Source organism: Gymnoscopelus braueri (genome assembly GCF_963280865.1).
Source record: "Gymnoscopelus braueri genome assembly, chromosome: 22".
NCBI lineage: Eukaryota > Metazoa > Chordata > Actinopteri > Myctophiformes > Myctophidae > Gymnoscopelus > Gymnoscopelus braueri.
The window spans coordinates 42512800-42533808 of NC_137624.1; the positions used below are offsets into that span (position 1 = coordinate 42512800).

Genomic DNA, 21009 nt, shown 5'->3' on the forward strand with positions numbered 1-21009 from the left:
CTACAAGACAAAGGAGGGCAGAACTGGACGAGTAAATATGGTTTTCATTAGGCGAGAGAGTGTGTTTCAAAGTGTTCAATAATAACAATAACTATAATAACACTTCACAATCATAATCCATGGAAACCCTTGATCCACAGCTTGGGGGTCCATCATCACCATCAGACCTCCCCTCTGAACACAGTTAGGAGCCCTGGCATCAAAGTATTGTGACACAGCATTCCTTGAAATGCTGACAACGCTGTTCATTAATCTCTCATCAAGTATGTTTCTGTTTTGACACTCAGGTATCTTTTCCCATGGTTCCATTGTGCATACCTTAGAGTTTCTCATCAACACAGAACACCTGTTCACCTTCATGGAAACCACAACTATTGAAGTTACCTTGCCAAACAACAAAATACTGTCGTTTAGCTGGTAAAACATGATCTCCTCCTCCTCAAGTAACACTGTCCTTTGAAAAGACAGCAACCTTTATAATAATAACCATATGTATAATATGCATCCACTCACCATTGCACCTAAATGGCCTGTAACAACTGTAACGATAAGACCCAATGTTTGAAATCCCAAACACAGAATAAACACATTTCATTCTACTCTACACTTCAGAATAGGATCCTCAAAATACATCAAAAATAATATTATTACAAAGTAAATAAATGTATCAAAATGAATTACAAAATACCAGTCCTAAAGTTTTTTAATACATGTATTTTGTGCTACAAAATATGGAGTAAGATGGTAAGCCACTGTATACTGCCAACAATACGTATTTATTGACAGCTTCAAATATTCTACCTCTACAGCATTTGGATTAGGCTCATGTACATACAGACCACTCAGCAGTGGGTCTAATCTCTTCCTCAGGCAGCAGTGAAGAAGGCTGTTATACTGACCTGTTGTAATTGTTGGGGATATTAAACTCATGCATTCCCCACTTAATATATGTGTAAGGCATTCTTTGCACTTTGCATTCATTTCCTATTATTCCCATTTCATCAATATTCCAATAGGTCAACATGAAGGAATATCTACTGGCTTTGTAGAACTAAGAGTCTTTTTATGACATTTGAGATAACATTTTGACCAGTTAACTCATTATACTCATACTGTTAAAGCTGCACTATGTAACCTTCCTCTTCTAGCCCAGATTTGAACTTTTTGAAAAACAATTTAACCATTGAGTAGTATTGTATAAGTTATATTGTATTAACATACTCTACCATACAGATTGGACAAAATTACACTTTATTCATTAAAAACTGACATAGTGCCTCTTTAAGTTAATAAAAATGAAACTTTTAATATGATATTATATATTTTGTGTAATGTTCATAAAGTATCTTGGGGTAACATGCACCCAACACCCAACCAAAGGTTGACAAAATAAATTGCTAGGCCTATGGAAAAATAGCAGAGAAAATACCAATAATATCTGATGGGGTTAACAGCCTTTAAAGTAGCCCACTGCTCATCTTGTTCACTTCACAACACACAGAGCCCTGGGGCTCTGATGGTCTTTTCAAACAGGGCTGATTCAAGCAGGGGCATAATTTGTGGGGTCTCATGGGGTGGCAATTTCCACCACTTTGTGTTCACATTCAACCTCAATTTCATATTTATATATTTTTTGCAAATTAATCTGATTTTAATTTTAGATACAGGTGCAATCCACATCCATCCATCTACATGTGACTTTATAGACATAGTTACTTGTCTGCAATCATACATTCATTAACCACTTTCAATCTGGTGTCCCTATTTTGGGCCTATCATTTTAGGAGAGCGTTTAAAAAATGAATTGTTCTCAGTTTCCACCACCTGCACTATTACTTTTAATAGGTCATGGTTTGTTTCATTCACACTGTTGGGTAAAGTACCACCACACCTCGAAACTTAGCATTTAAATCTTCATCCTTGTTCCTCATACTGAAAGGTATTAAATCTTCATCCTTGTTCCTCATACTGAAAGGTATTAAATCTTCATCCTTGTTCCTCATACTGAAAGGTATTAAATCTTCATCCTTGTTCCTCATACTGAAAGGTATTAAATCTTCATCCTTGTTCCTCATACTGAAAGGTATTAAATCTTCATCCTTGTTCCTCATACTGAAAGGTATTAAATCTTCATCCTTGTTCCTCATACTGAAAAGGTATTACATCTTCATCCTTGTTCCTCATCAGTGGTGAGCTGTGGATTTTTGAGCTATGGGGGCTCTATTTTATGACGTCATGGCGCGCGCACGTGCACGCGCGCGGGCATGTGCACATAGCCACTCAGCTCAGTGCTAGTTGAAATACTGTATTCAACATGTGATTATTAATGTAATTATATTTCTTATTATTTTGTTGCATTGTTAATTTGTTGTTTTTATTTTTGTTTCAATTAATTAATTATTTTATTTTCCTTTTAGTTTTATATAAAAGCCCTTTACATAGACTCACCCCCATACATAATAGTTAAAATAATCAGACAACTTGTCTTTGTCTTGTCTGAGAGAACTGGGTCCTCTGCTAAGCGACCCCCTTCACACTCTGCAGTGCAGAGACTGTTGTCTCTCATTGTGAGAGGAATGTAACACATTCAATTCAAGTCCATGGCTTTTCTCCAGTAGCCTGTTATGCAAAGCAGCCAGGTAGAGGCTATTGAGAACGGCTCGCCACTGACGGCGCGAACCTTGAGAGGCTATTGTTTAAACTTTAAGGTGTTAAAGACCGCCGCTGACGGTGCGTGCATGTGGAGCATGCGTGAGCCCCCAGCCCCCATAGTGTCAGAGCTAAGGGGTCGCCGACCCCTGAGCACCCCCTAGAGCTCACCCCTGTATCCTCATACTGCAGGGTATCAGTTTTATGCAGATTAAAAAGAAAAGCCCTCATCTGATCCTTCCTCATACTACAAGTAATTCATCTTTTGTGCAGATAAAAAAAAATACCCTACCCTGGTTCTGCAATGTTCCCATAGATAATTTACTGTTGTTATGTCCTACTACTGTTACATTGCACAATAGGTGGACATGTAGTGATGGGCAAAATACCGTACATCAAAATGTATCTTGTAACAAAATACAAATACTCCAAAATACATGTATTTTGTATTTTCAAAATACAATATGTAGAGAAAGATGGGAATGCCAACAATACGTATTTATTGACGCCCTCAAATATGCTACAGCAAATAGAGCATTTTGATCAGGCTTACAGACATGGCTGTGTAGCCTACATACAGACCGCTCAGCAGTGGCTCTAATCTTTTCCTCAGGCAGCAGTGAAGAAGGCTGTTCTACTGACCTGTTGTAATTTTTGGGGATATTACAACTCATGTGTAACGCCCGGGAATCGAACCCGGGTCCCCCGAGTGGAAAGCCAACATCGTAACTTGTTGATGACATGTATTAATGTGTTAATATTCTAAGCTCTGTTAATGAATTGAATACATAGGACCACAATGGAAGTCCCCAGGACCTTTTTATGTTTTGTGTCCTTTTAGTGTTTTACTTCTGTGCTGTCACTAGTCTAAAGGAGAATCACCCCTTTAGGAAGATATTCGAATTTTGGTCATCAGGCTCTGAGCCACTACTGCTACACTCACCCTCCTTTTGACCTCCTCTTCCTCCTCCATCTTATCCACAAGCCTAAAGGGGAATTCTAAGTGGGATGAGTAACATACATTCATTTACCACTTTCAACCTGCTGTGCCTATTTTGTTAAATTATATTTTACTTTTCCTTAAAATAAAATAGCAAAAATAGCAGTTCTACAAGCTCACAACGTCATGAGCTTGTGGATTGGTTATTTTAGCTATTTCTGACAAGCAGACACATTCCTGTCAATTTGTCACATTTCATTCTACTCTACATTGCAGAATAGGATCGGCAAACTACGTCAAAATTAATATTATTACAAAGTAAATAAATGTGTTTTTTGGTTTCGTAACTGTTTTATTTTCACCATGCTGGGTGGTTGGCCCTGCGATGGCTAGTCAGCTGGTGGGGCTGCCACCTTGCAGCATGCTGACAGGCTGCGAAAACCAACGCGTAGAGCGACGGATACGGGGGCGGAACTGTTCATTTGTGCCATCCTGGTACCGTAAGCCCCCCTAGGGTTACAGGCCCACCGTGCACTCGTCAAGGTTACACTAGGCCAATAGGTCAACATGAATGAATATCTACTGGTTTGTAGAACTAAGAGTCTGCTGGCTTTTTATAACTAAGATATGCATTTGACCTATCAACTTACTTAGTAGAATAAATACATATTTTGTGTCATTTGAAAATAATCTTTACAGAAGTATCTTGGGGTGTTTGGGGCAAACATACATATAACCCACCCAATCAAAAGCATAAATATCGGATGGGTTAGGGTTAGGGTTAACAGCCTTTAAAGTAGCCCACTGCTCATCTTGTTCACTTCACACAACACACAGAACCCTGGATCACTAAAGGTCTTTTCAAACGGGGGCGATTTACATGGCAATTACCATCCCCTAGTTTCTCAACCCATCTACATGTGACAAGTAACACAAGTTGTTGTTTAGACACGTTTTCTTGTCCGCAACCATACATTCATTAACCACTTTCAACCTGTTGTCCCTATTTTGGGCATCCATGGAAACCCTTGATCCACAGCTTGGGGGTCCAAGCTGTGGATCAGAAAAGCCCCCTACCGGAATTTGTACCGCCCAAGGAAATTAGATTGATGCTTTACAAATCTGTTAACATTCTCCGTGAATGAAACGAGTGTTGTGATTGGTAAAAAAAAATTCGGGGGAAATAAGTAGCCTACAACGGAAGTTCCGCCCATATAGACAGACACTCTCTGCTTCAGGTCGTGACCAGGCTTTTCTCTTCGCAGATGAGTAAGGCTGGGAACGATGTTCTCAGTGGCTTTAGTGCCGGGGATAAATAGATGACATGATATCCAAACACAACAGGCTCATGATGCTTCAAATGGCAGGCTATTCATTACCACATAATTAATTAAACGTGACTGAATTAAATATGCTAAATACTGTAATTAAAATATTCAGTTATACATGCAGGATACAACACATAATTAATTATATATTTCAGTATAATGCTTAGTTAATTTTCTAAACTCGAGCACGTCAAACATATTAAGGTGCAGAAACAAAAATAACTAGAAAAGGTGCTCCTCGGAGCACAGGTCTCCGCCAGGTCAGGTACTTTATTGTGGCCTCCTGGTGGTGCTATAACAGGCCAATGTGAAAGGGGTGGCATTTCTTCCTCCGCCAAGTGGGAATGTGCATGTGAAATGTCACGGATATCGCAGGCTGTGTTCATGATTTGAGGCATTTTGTTCAAAACGGACCAATCCTGCAAACTTTGGAAGCCAACCTTAACCAATGAGGATGGAATCTGGAAAATCGGACAGATCCGGGTTGATCACATGACTATAGAGATACTGTGTACAGATTTGCATAACGTTTGGATCAAATCTGTAGGAGTAAAATAAAAAAATGGGTTTTGCACAAATCGGCCTCCTGGTGGCGCTATAACAGGCCCATGTGAAAAAATTGGGGCAGAGGTGCCGGAGATTAGCTGCTGACGGACGGACAGGACACACGGAGGACGGACCGGGTGCAAAACATACTCTCTCGCCATGCCTTTCGGCCTGGCGGAGACAATAAAGAAAAACATGTAAAGGAGAGACCAAAATAAACACATCGTCATATATTGATTGAATACTTAATCAGACAGAAATACATACACCAGCAGGTAAATAGCCTGGAAACCAGACGAATCTGCCAGTGCAAATCCGCCCCTTGGAAATGCACCAAATGTTCCACACAGAGATTCAAGATATTAGTCTGGCTATGCCAGTCCCAGACCAACAGGTACAGTAAGTACATGAGGTTAGATATACGTTGCTACGTGGGTTTTCGCCGCAGGCTGAAAACCCACCTTCGCCGCAGGCTGAAAACCCACCTCTTCAGGAAACACTACCCTTCCTCTCTGCCTGGCCTACTTGTTGTTAACTAGTTGTACGAACGCTTGTTTTATTGTTGTATTGTTTTATTGGATCTTGTTTAGTCGATACACTTATTTGTTTTAGCTCCTGCTCATTTGATTTTCCTATTTATTTTGTCTCATCTGTTTAAGGAAATAGGTAGCTGATATATTGCACATTTACCTTAGCGCTAGGTATACTCTTGGTTGCTTGTTTTTGCAGAAAATGCACTTAAGACTTCTGGTGATTAGTAGTTTTCGTTCCCTACCTATGTTGAATGCACTTATTGTAAGTCGCTTTGGATAAAAGCGTCTGCTAAATGGCTGTAATGTAATGTAATGTTGCAAGGTGGCAACACTTGGGTGTAGGTCCACATAGCAGCAGGTCTGTACATGAGATTAGACATTAAGGTGCAAAAGTGTTCACAACACATTGTCCTGGTCACATAGAATGGTAGTCTGCGTAGGGCGGTAACTTTTTAAAATCCACACGCTAGATCCACAAGGAAAGGTAAAGTGTATGGCCAGCCTAGTGACAGGCAGTGGTCAGGCCTTGATCAACAGTCAGCAGCCAGGTGGAAACTGTTCAGTATCCTGGTGGTGTTGCCCTTGATACTACGGTAGGCTTCCTTGGCTGGCTGCAATAATAATAATAATACATTTTATTTATAATGCAATTTACCTTTTCGTACATCACAAAGTGCTACAGGGTTTAAAAACAATGGCAAAAAATAACAAAGCCAAGACAAAAACTAAAAACTTTCCACAGATTCCACACAGATATTCCAGATATTAGTCTGGCTATGCCAGGCTAGCAGGTACAGTAAGTACAGAAGACCAGAAAAGTCTTACTGTCAGGTACAGTAAGTACAAATTAGAGCACTGCAGAGGGCAGGTGTGTGTGTCCAGCTGACGCTTGTTGACGCTCGTTAATGTTATAGGCATCCAAGCAATTATGCTTCTGCTCTGTCAAATATGCCAACATCTAATCTAAGATTAGTGGGACTCAAATGACCACCAGTGAGTCCCAGGACTCACTTTATTGAAAACCTAACAACATCTCTGTATTATATTAGATTGAATAGATATTATATTGATAGTATAGCCGTTTTATTTTATTAGATATGTGATGCTGTTACCTGACAATTAGTTGATTTTTGGTGAAAAAGCCTGCATATATCTGTAAATCGGATATCGGTAAAAAAAAGTCAATATCGAACATCCCTAGTTTTAAAGGTTCTAAAGGTTTGAAAGGTTTAAGGTTCTAAATGTTTTAAAGTTGTTAAAGGTTTTGAAGGTTTTGAAGGTGTTAAAGGTTTTGAGGGTGATAAAGTATTTACAGATGGTGTTAAAGGTTTTAAATGTGTTAAAGTAGTAGTGTTAAAAGTTTTGCTAGTGTTGACAGTGTTGAGTAGTGTTTTTAGGGTAAACAGTGGTTGCTAGGGTCTAATAGGTGGTTTGTAGGGTATAATAGGCAGTTGCTAGCTAGGGTCTATTGGTTGCTTGCTAGTAGGGATGTCATAGTACCCGGTGTTGGTGTTACGGGTGTGAGTACATTACTTGCACACCGATAGCACTGTTTGGATAAAAACGCAATGCTGAAAGGGAACCTGAGAATGTCAATGAGGTTATCTGTAAACTGTGTCTGGGTACGGTGCAAGCATCTGGAGGCAACACCTCTAATCTACAGACTCACCTGCTATAGAAACACAAGAGTGAGGCTGCAAAATTGGGTGTTGCTGGAAAATCTAGGCCAAATCTCTCCCTCTCTCTCACAAGTTTGGGTAGTTTGGGTATCTAGTCAACCTACAATGCTCTCATTGTAGGTTGATAAAGTCATGCTGTTGCAATACTTTCCTGAAATTTCCGCATTCTCATTTATTGTGCATAAATTATAGATAATCTTTATTGATCCCTGTGTGTCATCACAGCTAACAGTAAGTGTGAAAAACGACAGGAACAACTAAATAACTTAATAATAGAAGTACAAAAATGCAGTGTTGTAAAGTGACTAAGAACATTTACTCAAGTAGTACTTAAGTACACTTTTTATGTATTTTTAGTATTTCCAGTTTTCAGTACTTTTATGTCTACTCCACTACATCTCAGAGGCAAATATTGTACTTTTTACTCCACTACAATTATTTGAAAACTTTAGTTACTTGTTACTTTGTAGATTTAGATTATTATTACAAAACATACATTACATACATTTTTTCTTAGGCAGAGCCTCAGGGAGCAGTTAAGGGTCAAGTGTCTTGCTCAAGGACACTTTAACACATGGCCGAGGCCTGGACTCAAACCTGGGACCTCTGACTTCCCAGGCAGTCTCTCTAACCAGGGAACATGGAATAGATTTATGTATATACTTATTTATGAACGAGTACTGTACATGCTGTTTTTCTACAACTGTTGTCCTGTACCTCCATCAAATAAAATGAAATGTAACTAGAAAAAGTGCTCCTCGGAGCACAGGTCTCCGCCAGGTCAGGTAGGTTATTGTGGCCTCCTGGTGGCGCTATAATAGGCCAATGTGAAAAGGGTGCCATTTCTTCTTAGGCCTTGCACGGCAATCGGACCTTGCATTGATGATTTGAGGCATTTTGTTCCAAAAATGTGTGTCGCTAAATTAGACCTGCTGGTGGCGCTATAACTGGCCAATGTGAAAAGGGTGCCATTTCTTCCTCGGCCTAGTGGGAATGTGCGTGCAAAATTTCAAGGAAATCGCATGCTGTGTTCATGATTTGAGGCATTTTGTTTAAAACAAACCAATCCTGCAAACTTTGGAAGGCAATCTTAACCAATCAGGATGGCATATGGAAAATCGGACAGATCCGTGTTGATCACATGACTATAGAGATACTGTGTACTGATTTGCGTGATGTTTGGATCAAATCTGAAGGAGTACTGTCAAAATATATGTTTTGCACAAATCGGCCTCCTGGTGGCGCTATAACAGGCCCATGTGAAACATTTGGGGCAGAGGTTCTGAATTGGCATCCAGGGAGTGTGTGTGCAAAGTTTCGCTGCGATCAAGCCAACGGTGCGGGAGATTAGCTGTTCACAGACGGACACACAGACGGACGGACACACACACACACACACACACACACGGACGGACAGGGGGTAAAACATACTCTCTCGCCATGCCTTACGGCCTGGCGGAGACAATAAAATAAACTGGTGTTAAATAGCTGGTGGAAAAGTAAACAGGCACTGATGAATACATCACAGTTTGAGGTGAACTTATGAGGAAGAGAATCAAACTGATGGTGGAGGTTAAATGAACTCAAGTCAAATAGCCAGTTTGTCAAGTTTGTCAAGAGAGAGAACTCTGTGTAAATCATGCTGTACAGAATGTCCATGTTGCAAGTGTGAAGCGTGTGAGGTTGCGTGACAAGGAAACAAATACATTTTCCAAAAGTTTCCCCTCTCTCTCTCTGTATCTTGTTCCGTCTGTGAACATCAAGTTGAATATCTAGTTTTGGATAGACAATGGTCTAATTGTACAGTACAAGTACTCAAGTACTGTACTTAAAGGGATACTTCACTTTCCGCCGGGGGACACATTTAAAAAAAATATTAAAAATAAATGAAAAAAGTTATGGAAAATTCATGGCCCCCTCACACATTAGTAGGACACTGTGTGTCGTGAGGGGGCCATGAATTTTCCATAACTTTTTTCATTTATTTTTAATATTTTTTTTAAATGTGTCCCCGGCCCAAAAGTGAAGTATCCCTTTAAGTACACTTTTTTAGGTATTTTTACTTTACTGGAGTATTTCATTTTGACCAAGAAGTCTGCGGCCAATATATTACGGTCCCTTGCCTGCTTTTGGGTGCCGACCCCCTGGTTGAGAAACAGTGCCGTAGAGCAAGGGTCTTCAATGTTTTTTTGTTTTGTTTTTGTTATTTTTTTGGTGACCTTTTTCATCCCGCCGGGGAACTTGTTTTCAGCTTCACCCAGCTGAGTGCTGCCCACAGAAGAGCGCGGAGAAGGAAGCAGTTTAAATCAAACTTTATTTATAGATTACATTTACATACAACCAAAGATTGCCCAAAGTGCTGCACAGAAGTAAACAAAAATGTGTTTTACATAAGTCGGCCTCCTGGTGGCGCTATAAAAGGCAAATGTGAAAAATGCAGAGCAGATGTTTTTCTTGGCCTCTAGGGAGTGTGCGTGCAAAGTTTCTGGCAGATCGGTGCAGTTATAGTTAAAAATGCAAATCGGCCTGTTATAGCGCCACCATGAGGCTGATTTAAAAAAGTGGCATCAAGTGGCATTTCTTCCTCGGCCTAGTGGGAATGTGCGTACAAAATTTCACGGAAATCGCAAGCTGCGTTCATGATTTGAGGCATTGTGTTCAAAACGGAGCAATCCTGCAAACTTTGGGAGCCAATCTTAGCCAATCAGGATGGAATCTGGAAAATCGGACAGATCCGTGTTGATCACATGACTATAGAGATACTGTGTACTGATTTGTGTGTTGTTTGGACAAAAAAAAAATCTGTAGGAGTAATATCCAAACATGTGTTTTGCAAAAGTCGGCCTCATGGTGGCGCTATGACAGGCTGATCTGAAAAATGTGGGGCAGAGGTTCTGCTGTGGCATCCAGGGAGTGTGTGTGTGCAGTTTCACAGCGACTGGGCCAACGGTGGCGGAGATTAGCTGTTAACAGACAGAAGGACGGACGGACGGACACACGGACGGACAGGGGGCAAAACATACTCTCTCGCCATGCCTTCGGCCTGGCGGAGATAATAATAATAAACATATAGGAAGATAGGACTCATGCTCATATAATGCAAGTTCGGTCAGAAACCAAAATCCAATCCAATCCACTTTATTTATATACGGGTAGCACATTTTGCAAACACAAGGTTCCCAAAGTGCGGCACAAGAGAAAATACATAAAACAATCGAGAAAAGTAATACATAATGAAAAAAATAAAATAATAATAAACATTAAAATAAATATAAAAAACCATGAAGAAAATAAAACATCAAAAGCCAACAAAGAGACAAGGACCACAAGCTGGATTAAAAGCCAAAGTATAAAAATTAGTCTTAAGGTGGGCTTTAAAAGTTTCAACGGGAGGAAAGGTAGCTCGTTCCATAATGTAGGGGGCCACTACTAAAAAGGCGCCATCCCTTCTAGTTTTGAAACGTGTCTTTGGGACAATACGTTTCTGCTGATCTGCAGATCTCAAGGCCCTGGAGGGGTGTAATCATGAGAGGTCAGAGAGGTGCCAGCCTCTTCAGAGATTTAAAAACAAACAATTCAAACAAAAAATGTATTCTGTGATGAACAGTGAGAGTGGCCCGGATCGGAATGATGTGATCATGCTTGCGGGTTCCAGTTAAAAGACGTGCTGCAGCATTATGGACTAACTACAATTGTGAAATAGAGGCCTGGTTTATAGCTACATAGCTACCAAACTAGCCTTATGAGTCTCCAGTAGACCCTGACTAGATGATCTGAGGGTGCGCACTGGCACTTAGGGGTCTACCATATCACACTTAGGGGTCTACCATATCACACTTAGGAGTCTACCATATCACACTTAGGGGTCTACAATATCACACTTAGGGGTCTACCATATCACACTTAGGGGTCTACCATATCACACTTAGGAGTCTACCATATCACACTTAGGGGTCTACCATATCACACTTAGGTGTCTACCATATCACACTTAGGGGTCTACCATATCACACTTAGGGGTCTACCATATCACACTTAGGAGTCTACCATATCACACTTAGGGGTCTACCATATCACACTTAGGAGTCTACCATATCACACTTAGGGGTCTACCATATCACACTTAGGTGTCTACCATATCACACTTAGGGGTCTACCATATCACACTTAGGGGTCTACCATATCACACTTAGGGGTCTACAATATCACACTTAGGGGTCTACCATATCACACTTAGGGGTCTACCATATCACACTTAGGTGTCTACCATATCACACTTAGGGGTCTACCATATCACACTTAGGGGTCTACCATATCACACTTAGGTGTCTACCATATCACACTTAGGGGTCTACCATATCACACTTAGGGGTCTACCATATCACACTTAGGGGTCTACCATATCACACTTAGGGGTCTACCATATCACACTTAGGGGTCTACCATATCACACAAATAGCTAGGAGCTAGACCAGGAGTGATGCAACTTTGATGATGTAGAGGGCCACTATATTTACACACTCACTCCAGAGGAACACATTGTATATACAGTGTCTCCGTATTTTAACTTTTTCGCCATTCTATGTCACACAAAAGTAGCCGATCTACAAGCTCAAAAGCGACGCGTTTTGAGCTTGTAGATCTGCTACTTTTGCTACTTTTGAATTGGAATCCTGAAAAGTTACATTTTAATTTCAAATGCATTTAGTTATACTTATGTTAACTTTATGAACTTAAATACAAATACATTGGACATAAAAAAGACAATAGAATTAAGAATTGTAATACTAGTCATTAGGCTACTAATATAGACTGAAGTAATTAAAGCGGGTCATGTTTGGAATCATAACAGCTGAAATCAATAATATATCAGTATTCTGATATTAACCTGTGGGGCCCATTAAGTGAAGGTGGGGGCCGCATGTGGCCCCCGGGCCGCCAGTTGCCCATGTATGAGCTAGACCATTAATTAGTGGAGTAGAAGTAAAAGTACAGAAAACTGGATATACTTAGCCTGGTTCCAGACGAATCTGCCTTTGCAAAATTGCATCGCACTTAGCAGTGTGTCGTGTGATATTGTCTGGCCACACGAGGCTAGGATATACTCAAGTTAAGTAAAAAAAAAAATACCTCAACATGTTTACTTAAGTACAGTACTTGAGTAAATGTACTTAGTTACTGTTTATAACATGTCTTCCATATCTTACTCTGGTCCTGGTTGAACTGCAGACTGTTGACTCCTCTCTGCTGAGCCATGTCTGGGACTGTTGTCAGATCTAACTAAGGTAGACGGACCTTCACAGGTACCTGTGGGCAGTGGGAAAGGTACTCAAATGTTTTACTTAAGTAAAAGTATCAATACTGCAATGTAGAAATACTCTGCTACGACTAGTAAAAAGTCCGGAATTCAAAATTTACTTGAGTAAAAAGTACAGATATTGGCATCAATGTACTTAAAGTACCGAAAGTAAAAGTACTCGTTATGCAGAATGTCCCATTTCACAAGAGTTCAAATGTATTAAAATGTATGAAAATAGCAGATCTATGTAGATCCTATAGGGCTGAAGTGGTTAATGTATGTTTTGTAATAATAATCTAAATCTACAAAGTAACTAAAGTTTTCAAATAATAGTAGTGGAGTAAAAGTACAATATTTGCCTATGAGATGTAGTGGAGTATAAGTCTAAAGTAAAAGTACTGGAAATTGGAAATACTCCAGTAAAGTAAAACAAAATACCTCAAAATTGTACTGAAGTACAGTACTTGAGTAAATGTACTTAGTTACTTTACACCATTGGTTGTTTTCGACCAAAAACGACACGTTCCTTTGTTTTTAACGTGTGACGTTAGTCAGCGTTGCCTGTACCTCGCCTATTTACCACATCCGGTCTACAGCCCGCCTACTGTATCCGGTCATTTCCACGCACACAATACATAGACACATTACATATCCGTTCTGCGCCGGATGTGCAACCCTAAAGCCAAACTGACCCCCCCCCCAGTCTTATCGAGAACCAACCTAGCTTTTTAGCTAATGCTACATACAGAAGCTCAGACTGGGATCAAGTTGCTTTGCAAGTGGCTGATCCGGTCTGCGTCTGAAACCAGATACGGAAACGTTTCTCTAATGTATGTGTGCGGTGCGGAATGACCGGATACAGTAGGCGGGCTCTAAAGCGGATCACACGTGTTGATTGACAATAGGAACCAGGCTTCCCACGGGTCCTGCGGATAAAGCCTGCTTAAAGCGACGCTAAACAAAAAGCTTAGATCTACACACAACATGCAGATAGAAATGACTAGAGATCTAAAGGACTTACCATGCAGGTTAATACTTGTAGATCTATCCAAGGTTTCACAGAGTAAACAGACCAGAGAGAACAAAGGCATCAGATCTGTATTTGACTTGTTTGTGTTGTTGTAAGAGATATGACGTCACCGCCCATGTGTTTCCGGTGGGCGGGGCTCTTCCTCAAATTGTGCAATAAAAGAAACAGCTGCTGTGGTGTAAAGTAACTAAGTACATTTACTCAAGTACTGTACTTGAGTACAATATTGAGGTATTTTCTTACTTTAGTGGAGTATTTGCAATTTTCAATACTTTTCACTTCTCAGAGGCAAATATTGTACTTTTATTCCATTACAATGATTTGAAAACTTTATATACTAGTTACTTTGTGGATTTTGATTATTATTACAAAACATACATTAGCTTGTAGATCTGCTATTTTGTATACATTTTATACATTTGAAAACTTGTGAAATGGGACATTCTGCATGTTTACTTTACTTTTGGTAATTTAAGTACATTTTGATGCCAATACGTTTGTACTTTTACTCGAGTAAAGATAGAGAGAGAGAGAGAGAGAGAGAGAGAGAGAGAGAGAGAGAGAGAGAGAGAGAGAGAGAGAAGGGGGAGGGAGAGAGAGAGAGAGAGAGAGAGAGAGAGGGGGAGGGAGGGAGAGAGAGAGAGAGGGGGGGAGGGAGGGAGGGAGGGAGAGAGAGAGAGAGGGGGGGGGAGGGAGGGAGGGAGAGAGAGAGAGAAAGGTGGGCGGAGTTAAACCATCAACCCCTCCCATTGTGGGCAGGGTCGAACTAGCTACTGTTTTAAGTCCCCCTCCCGCAACCGTTTCAAGGAACCCCCCCCCCCCCCCCCAATGAATACAAACGTTTAATTAAATAAGTTTGAAGAGGCTTAATGGTGATTATTTAGTGAATTATGGATAATTTGTTTGTTTTGTTTTGAAGTGTTATAACATTGTATCATTTAATCTCACAATAATATATTTGTTTTAAGTTAAATAAAGACAAAAACAAAAACCCACTCTATATTAATTATATTCACATTTATACATTTCAGAACAAAAGCCGCAGGTCTGACATAATAATAATAGGTTTAAGTAATGTAGCAATTTCCCTGTGCTGTGGGAAAGGAATAATAATATGGACATGATGTAACATTAATATACATGTGGTCATATTATATATTAGTCTAGCAGAATATATAATATGGACATGATGTAACATTAATATACATGTGGTCATATTATTAGTCCAGCAGAATATATAATATGGACATGTATTATTGGTCCAAAATATTGTCTATTTACATCAGTGGTGGAAAGTAACTAAGTACATTTACTAAAGTACTGTACTTAACTTAAGTACAATTTTGAGGTATTTGTACTTTACTGGAGTATTTCCGATTGCCAATACTTTTACTTCTACTCCACTATCTCGGAGGCAAATATTGTACTTTTACTCCACTACAATTATTTGAAAACTATAGTTACTAGTTACTTTTCAGATATAAATTATGATATTATGAAACATACATTAACCACTTTAGCTTTATTTTATAGCTCGGCTATTTGAAAATAGCAGTTCTACAAGCTCACAACGCGTCGCATCGCGACGCGTTGTGAGCTTTTAGATCTGCTATTTTCAAATATTTTAGTACTTTTGGTACTTTAAGTACATTTTGATGCCAATACTTTTGTACTTTTACTGAAGTAAAGAATTTGAGTACTTTTTCCACCCCTGATTTACACTTATTCATGAAACCTGCTGACCAACTGACCAGACATGTTTTATAGGGGGTTATCCCTGGAACAACATATTTAGATATGGGGGTCCGCGGCCAAATACATATCATTTTGGGAGGTCCTTGACATGGAAAAGTTTTAGAACCACTGATACAAAATCTCATACAAGCTCGTAGCGCGGCACCGAGTGCCGCGCGACGAGCTTGTAGATCTGCTATTTTTGAATAGCCAAAGTATAAGATAATGGATTGCTTATAGCTGAAAATCACAGATTAGGAGGAGGAACTGATGGATGCAGCATCACCTTAATGTTCTTCTGGGGTTTTATCTGTAATCTCTACTACAGATTACAGTTAAACCCCCCCCCCCACACACACACACACACACACACACATGATTTTTTGGGGGTCCTCAGACCCCAGATGACAATTTAAGGACTTTTGAGACCTTTTTAATAACTCGAAAAAAGAAAAGAACAATACCAGTACTGCATCAAAAGCAATCAACAAACTATAGGCCTACTATAAAAAACGGTTAAAACAATGGCCAAACTGTCAAATAATAAGAAAGAGCCGATCTACAAGCCCACAACGTCTCGCAACGCCAGGAGTTGCGAGCTTGTAGATCTGCTATTTTCCCAATATTGATCTGTGGAACCGAGTCAAACTAAATGTAATGCCTCAACTCTTACATTCCAAGTGCATGTCAGGGTGGAGCCCCCCACCGTGGGGGGGCCCCAGTTCACATATGGTTATTTTGGGGGGTCCCCAGTTCAAATATGGTTATTTTGGGGGTCCCCAGTTCATATATGGTTATTTTGGGGGGTCCCCAGTTCACATATGGTTATTTTGGGGGTCCCAGGCTGAAAAGGTTGAGAACCACTGCTCTAACTTATGTTGTGGTGTAACCCTACACACAAGTTTAGACATTAACCCATTAAAACCAGGAACACATCTGTGTAACCACTGTAACCATTAGTTTATACTCTGGATATTCAAAAATAGCAGATCTACAAGCTCATAGCGCGGCACTGAGCTTGCAGATCTGCTATTTTTTTTTAAACGTGAACATTTGAGCAAATCTTTGGATATATATATATTTTTAAATGAATATTTGTAACTCAAATCTTTGCTTCTGGTGGTCCCTGGAACAACATATTTTGAGATGGGGGTCTGCGGCCAAATACATATCATTTTGGGGGTCCTTGACATGAAAAAAGTTTGAGAACCACTGATATTATATTATTATAGAAACACAGGATTTAGAAGAAGGAATCCTCCAGAAGCAAAGATTTGAGTTACAAATGTTCTCTTAAAAAAATGACATTATTATTCAAAGGTTTTGCAAAAATGTTAATGATAAAAGGTGCCGCACTATGAGCTTGTAGATCTGCTATTTTTGAATAGACAAAGTATAAAATAATGGCAAAGATGCCATTATGAAGTTATTATTATGAACTTTATGCAAGAAGGGATTGATTGATTGTTTAAATACTTTATTAGAGAAAAAGTAAACAGCACAGAAGTACAGTAACACAAAGAATCATCATTTGATCAGTAATTCACATCAGCTGATCAGTAGGTTATAGACAGATTGATTTAGATAAAACATTTGATCAGGTAATTGTAACATAATATAAGTATAGAGCAAACATTAAAACACACTGGGTCTCATTCACCAAGATTATCGTCCCTGACCACCAATACATTACAATTAAAAACTTAAACTAAATCAGAACAAAGGAGGGAGAGAGCGAAAGAGAGAGAGAGAGAGAGAGAGAGTTTTGTATTCATGTATAAACTAGCTATATAAAGAGTTTTGGTGTAGAGGAAAAAAGGGGCAGAGCCCTGAGGAACCCTGGTCAGCTAATAGAATAGAGGGTTTAAGAGGTTATACATTACGTGTCATGTTTACCAGATCTCACACACTTCTGCAGTAGCTTTATAAGCACTTATCCCTGCATAGAGAGGTCCTCTGACGAAGGAGGTTGTTTCTCTATGAATGAGCGACATCTTGTCGGCTCCGTCTAAATGATAGAAACAGAGACAACCTTCTGTCTGGTTTACAAAAACACCGACCCTGTTCCTCCCTGTGGAGGGACGAGGTACTGACACTGCAGTAGGAATGTCGTTGTGATAGAACTCGTAGCGTTCAGCACCAACAGAACCAGAGCACCGTAACGCCCAGGACATGTCAGACCGTGCAAAGGATGATAGCCTCGCCTCCTTTCTGTTGATGTCTTTATAACTGACTGCTATATGAACATACTCTCCACTCCATTCAACTTCAAAGTAACAAGGATCAGACAGACTCTCTCTACTCAACACATTAGACCAAAAGGTAAATCTCTGTGGATGATCAGCATACGGTTGGTCTTGTCCTGTCCAAGTCGCCTTCCTGTAGTTTTCTGACAGGATGAGGTTCTCATTCACTGTGTTTGGGTCCAATGACAGACGAGAGGAATCTGAGAGAAAAAACACATGAAAAAAGACACAACTTATTAACCCATTCAAGACCGGGAACGCATCTGTGTCATATTGAAGATTTCTTTGGGCTATTCAAAAATAGCAGATCTACAAGCTCGCATTGCGGCACCGAGTGCCGCAATGCGAGCTTGTAGATCTGCTATTTATTTTTTTTCAATCATGAAAATGTGTGCTAAACTTTGAATACATATATTATTATTTTTAACTCAAATCTGGGGGGTCCCTGGAACAACACATTTTCAGATGGGGGTCCGCGGCTAAATACATATAATTTCGGAGGTCCTTGACATGAAACAGTGTGAGAACCACTGACATTATAGCAACATACGTTTTTTTCAACAAAAAAAAAACTCTTAGGATTTAGAAGACATTTGTAGAATTTTCACGATTTTTCTAAAATAGCCAAAGACATCTTACATATGACACAGATGCGTGTCATATTGTGTTCATGACACATTAAAACTAATAAATAATTTAAAACATTTTCACATGTGTGTTTTCAGTGGTTTAACGACAGAGGGCGCTGTTCAGCAGTCTGTGAATGATCACCAGATCACCCAAAAAGAGTGATCACGTGATCACAACAAAATGTGAACTGCCGGTCGCCGTGTCCGGAATGATTTCAAATCATCTACATCTGATCAAAATAAGGGGGGGGGGGGGGGGCCAAATCTGTTCATGATTTGAACTTTTTTACTAGAACTTTGGCTAGCATCCCTATTCTGGGGGAACATTTGCTGAAAATAGCCGATCTACAAGCTCACAACGCCTCGTGTTTTAACTGAAGTAAAAGTATCAATACCACAAAGTAGAAATACTCTTGTTACAAGTCAAAGTTAAATATTCAACATTTTCCTTGAGTAAAAGTACAAAAGTATTGGCATCAACATACTACTGAAAGTAAAAGTACTCTTCCCAACCAACACACGCACGCACGCACGCACGCACGCACGCACGCGCGCACGCACACACACACACACACAAAACCACCATGTACTCACGCTGTAAATAGTCCTCCCTGTTCAAGCTTCCAGGTAGGCCTACTGCTGGGCGTGGAGACACTGTAGGCACTGTAGATACTGTAGGCACTGGAGGCACTGGGCGTGGAGGCACAGCAGAAGCATCGCCTGGAGACATAGACACAAGAAAACCTTAACATGACTGAATAATGACCTTAACTGAGGTTACATTTTATTCTACAGTATATCATGATATAATTGTGCCTATTGTAGTTGTGCTTCATTTTAAATATTCAATAATTTATGATTATTATGATGATTGGCTCATTTTGGTTCCCCTTTAGGAACATGGTGCCTTACACACAGAGGATTAAAAAACAACTATTCATCAGATAACTAATGTCTGACACATGGATTAAAAAACAACTATTCATCAGATAACTAATGTCTGACACATGGATTAAAAAACATTTCATCTTACTCTGTTGGTTTGATGCTGCAATCTTTAGTTTCTCAACTTCAGCCATCAGATCACGGTTCTCCTGAGCTGCAATGACAGATATTTGTACATTTTGATGAACAATCAACAGAACAAGTAAACTATAGACTTTCATTTATTAGGTTTTTAATAATCAATTACTCACCAAGAAGTGTGTCTTCAGTGATGGCACCTTTTTCTGTCAGAACATACAGATAGAACATATATAAGTTCAGATGAACCACAGACAATCAAAGAATCATATCTTCTCTCTATATTTATCTTGTATTCATTCTAATAGTGTTGTATTGAAGTAAATATAAATATTTACTTCTACTCATAAACTCTCTACAGATTATAAAGTCAAGTATTATAATACTACAATAATTACTAGGCACTGGCGGACATTTTGACAACACATCCTATGCATCCCATGTTAGTTCTCATGGTTGTAAAACATTCATTTCATAATGCTTTATAATCATTGTTATAATAAATATATATTCAACATGTGTGCTATTGTGAAAGAAAATATGATCTGTCTGATCCCAGTTTAAAACATCAATTGTTGATTTTATTTTTTCTGTAATATTTTTCAGGGTTTTGTAACTATTAAAATCTATTATCCGGCACTGATGATGATGATCACATGACCGAAACGATTGCTGCACTTGACACTTTTTTAGACATTACCACATCTGAAATCAACCCTGAACTAAGGACATAGACTAAACGTGACTAAAATGTATTATAGACATGGGATGCATATAAGTGTTACCACATTAACTTATAAACATTATCTAAACTCTCTTCATACCTGTTGGTGTGTTTCCAAACCACCCCGCTAGATCAAACCTGTTGACCTTCAACAGGAGTTTCGCCATGAGCTGAGTTTCTTTCCCAGGATAATTCTGTACGATCTGGTCAACGATGTCCGTGATCTTAGCATTCTCGAGAGCTCTCTTTTTCAGCGGCTGGAGACCTTCAACATTGCCGGGCTGTTGCAGACGCCACTTGAACCTGTCGAGCTCCTCGTCATTCAGCAGGTCCAGAGCATCCAGGATACGATCCTTAAGTGTCTCCATGGTGGATTCCTACGAACACATGATGTCAACATATCAGCTTCATTCTCTTAATGCTTTGGATGTGAAGAGACTAAACATCAAGGAATACACTAAACATCAAGGAATACACATTAATGTACATTTCTGTATACCATAGTTCTACAAATGAATTAATTTATATACATCACATATAGACACATACTGTAGACCAGTGAAAGCAAAGTAATGTAGAATGTAATATCAGAATAATAATGTTACAAGCTCACAACGCCATGCGACGCGTTCTGAGCTTGTAGATCTGC

General features: G+C 39.5%; 2 protein-coding genes across 3 annotated transcripts in view; both read right to left on the reverse strand.

Moving 5' to 3' along the window:
- The window catches only part of LOC308077747 (receptor-interacting serine/threonine-protein kinase 3-like), a 156814-nt gene that overhangs the window by 66632 nt on the left and 69173 nt on the right, over window positions 1–21009 (reverse strand). The window contains exon 7 of one of the 2 annotated variants that reach the window (XM_080418642.1): window positions 17205–18184. The exons of the other annotated variant lie outside the window; for it this stretch is intronic. Coding sequence (XP_080274768.1) covers window positions 17631–18184 — 554 coding nt within the window. The 3' untranslated portion in view covers window positions 17205–17630. Of the gene's footprint in view, window positions 1–17204; window positions 18185–21009 lie in introns of those variants that run through there. 2 annotated transcript variants of the gene reach the window in all.
- Window positions 1–21009, reverse strand: part of LOC308078247 (uncharacterized protein) — a gene marked incomplete at its 3' end in the record, with an annotated part of 91595 nt that overhangs the window by 64012 nt on the left and 6574 nt on the right. The gene's annotated exons all lie outside the window — the stretch shown is intronic.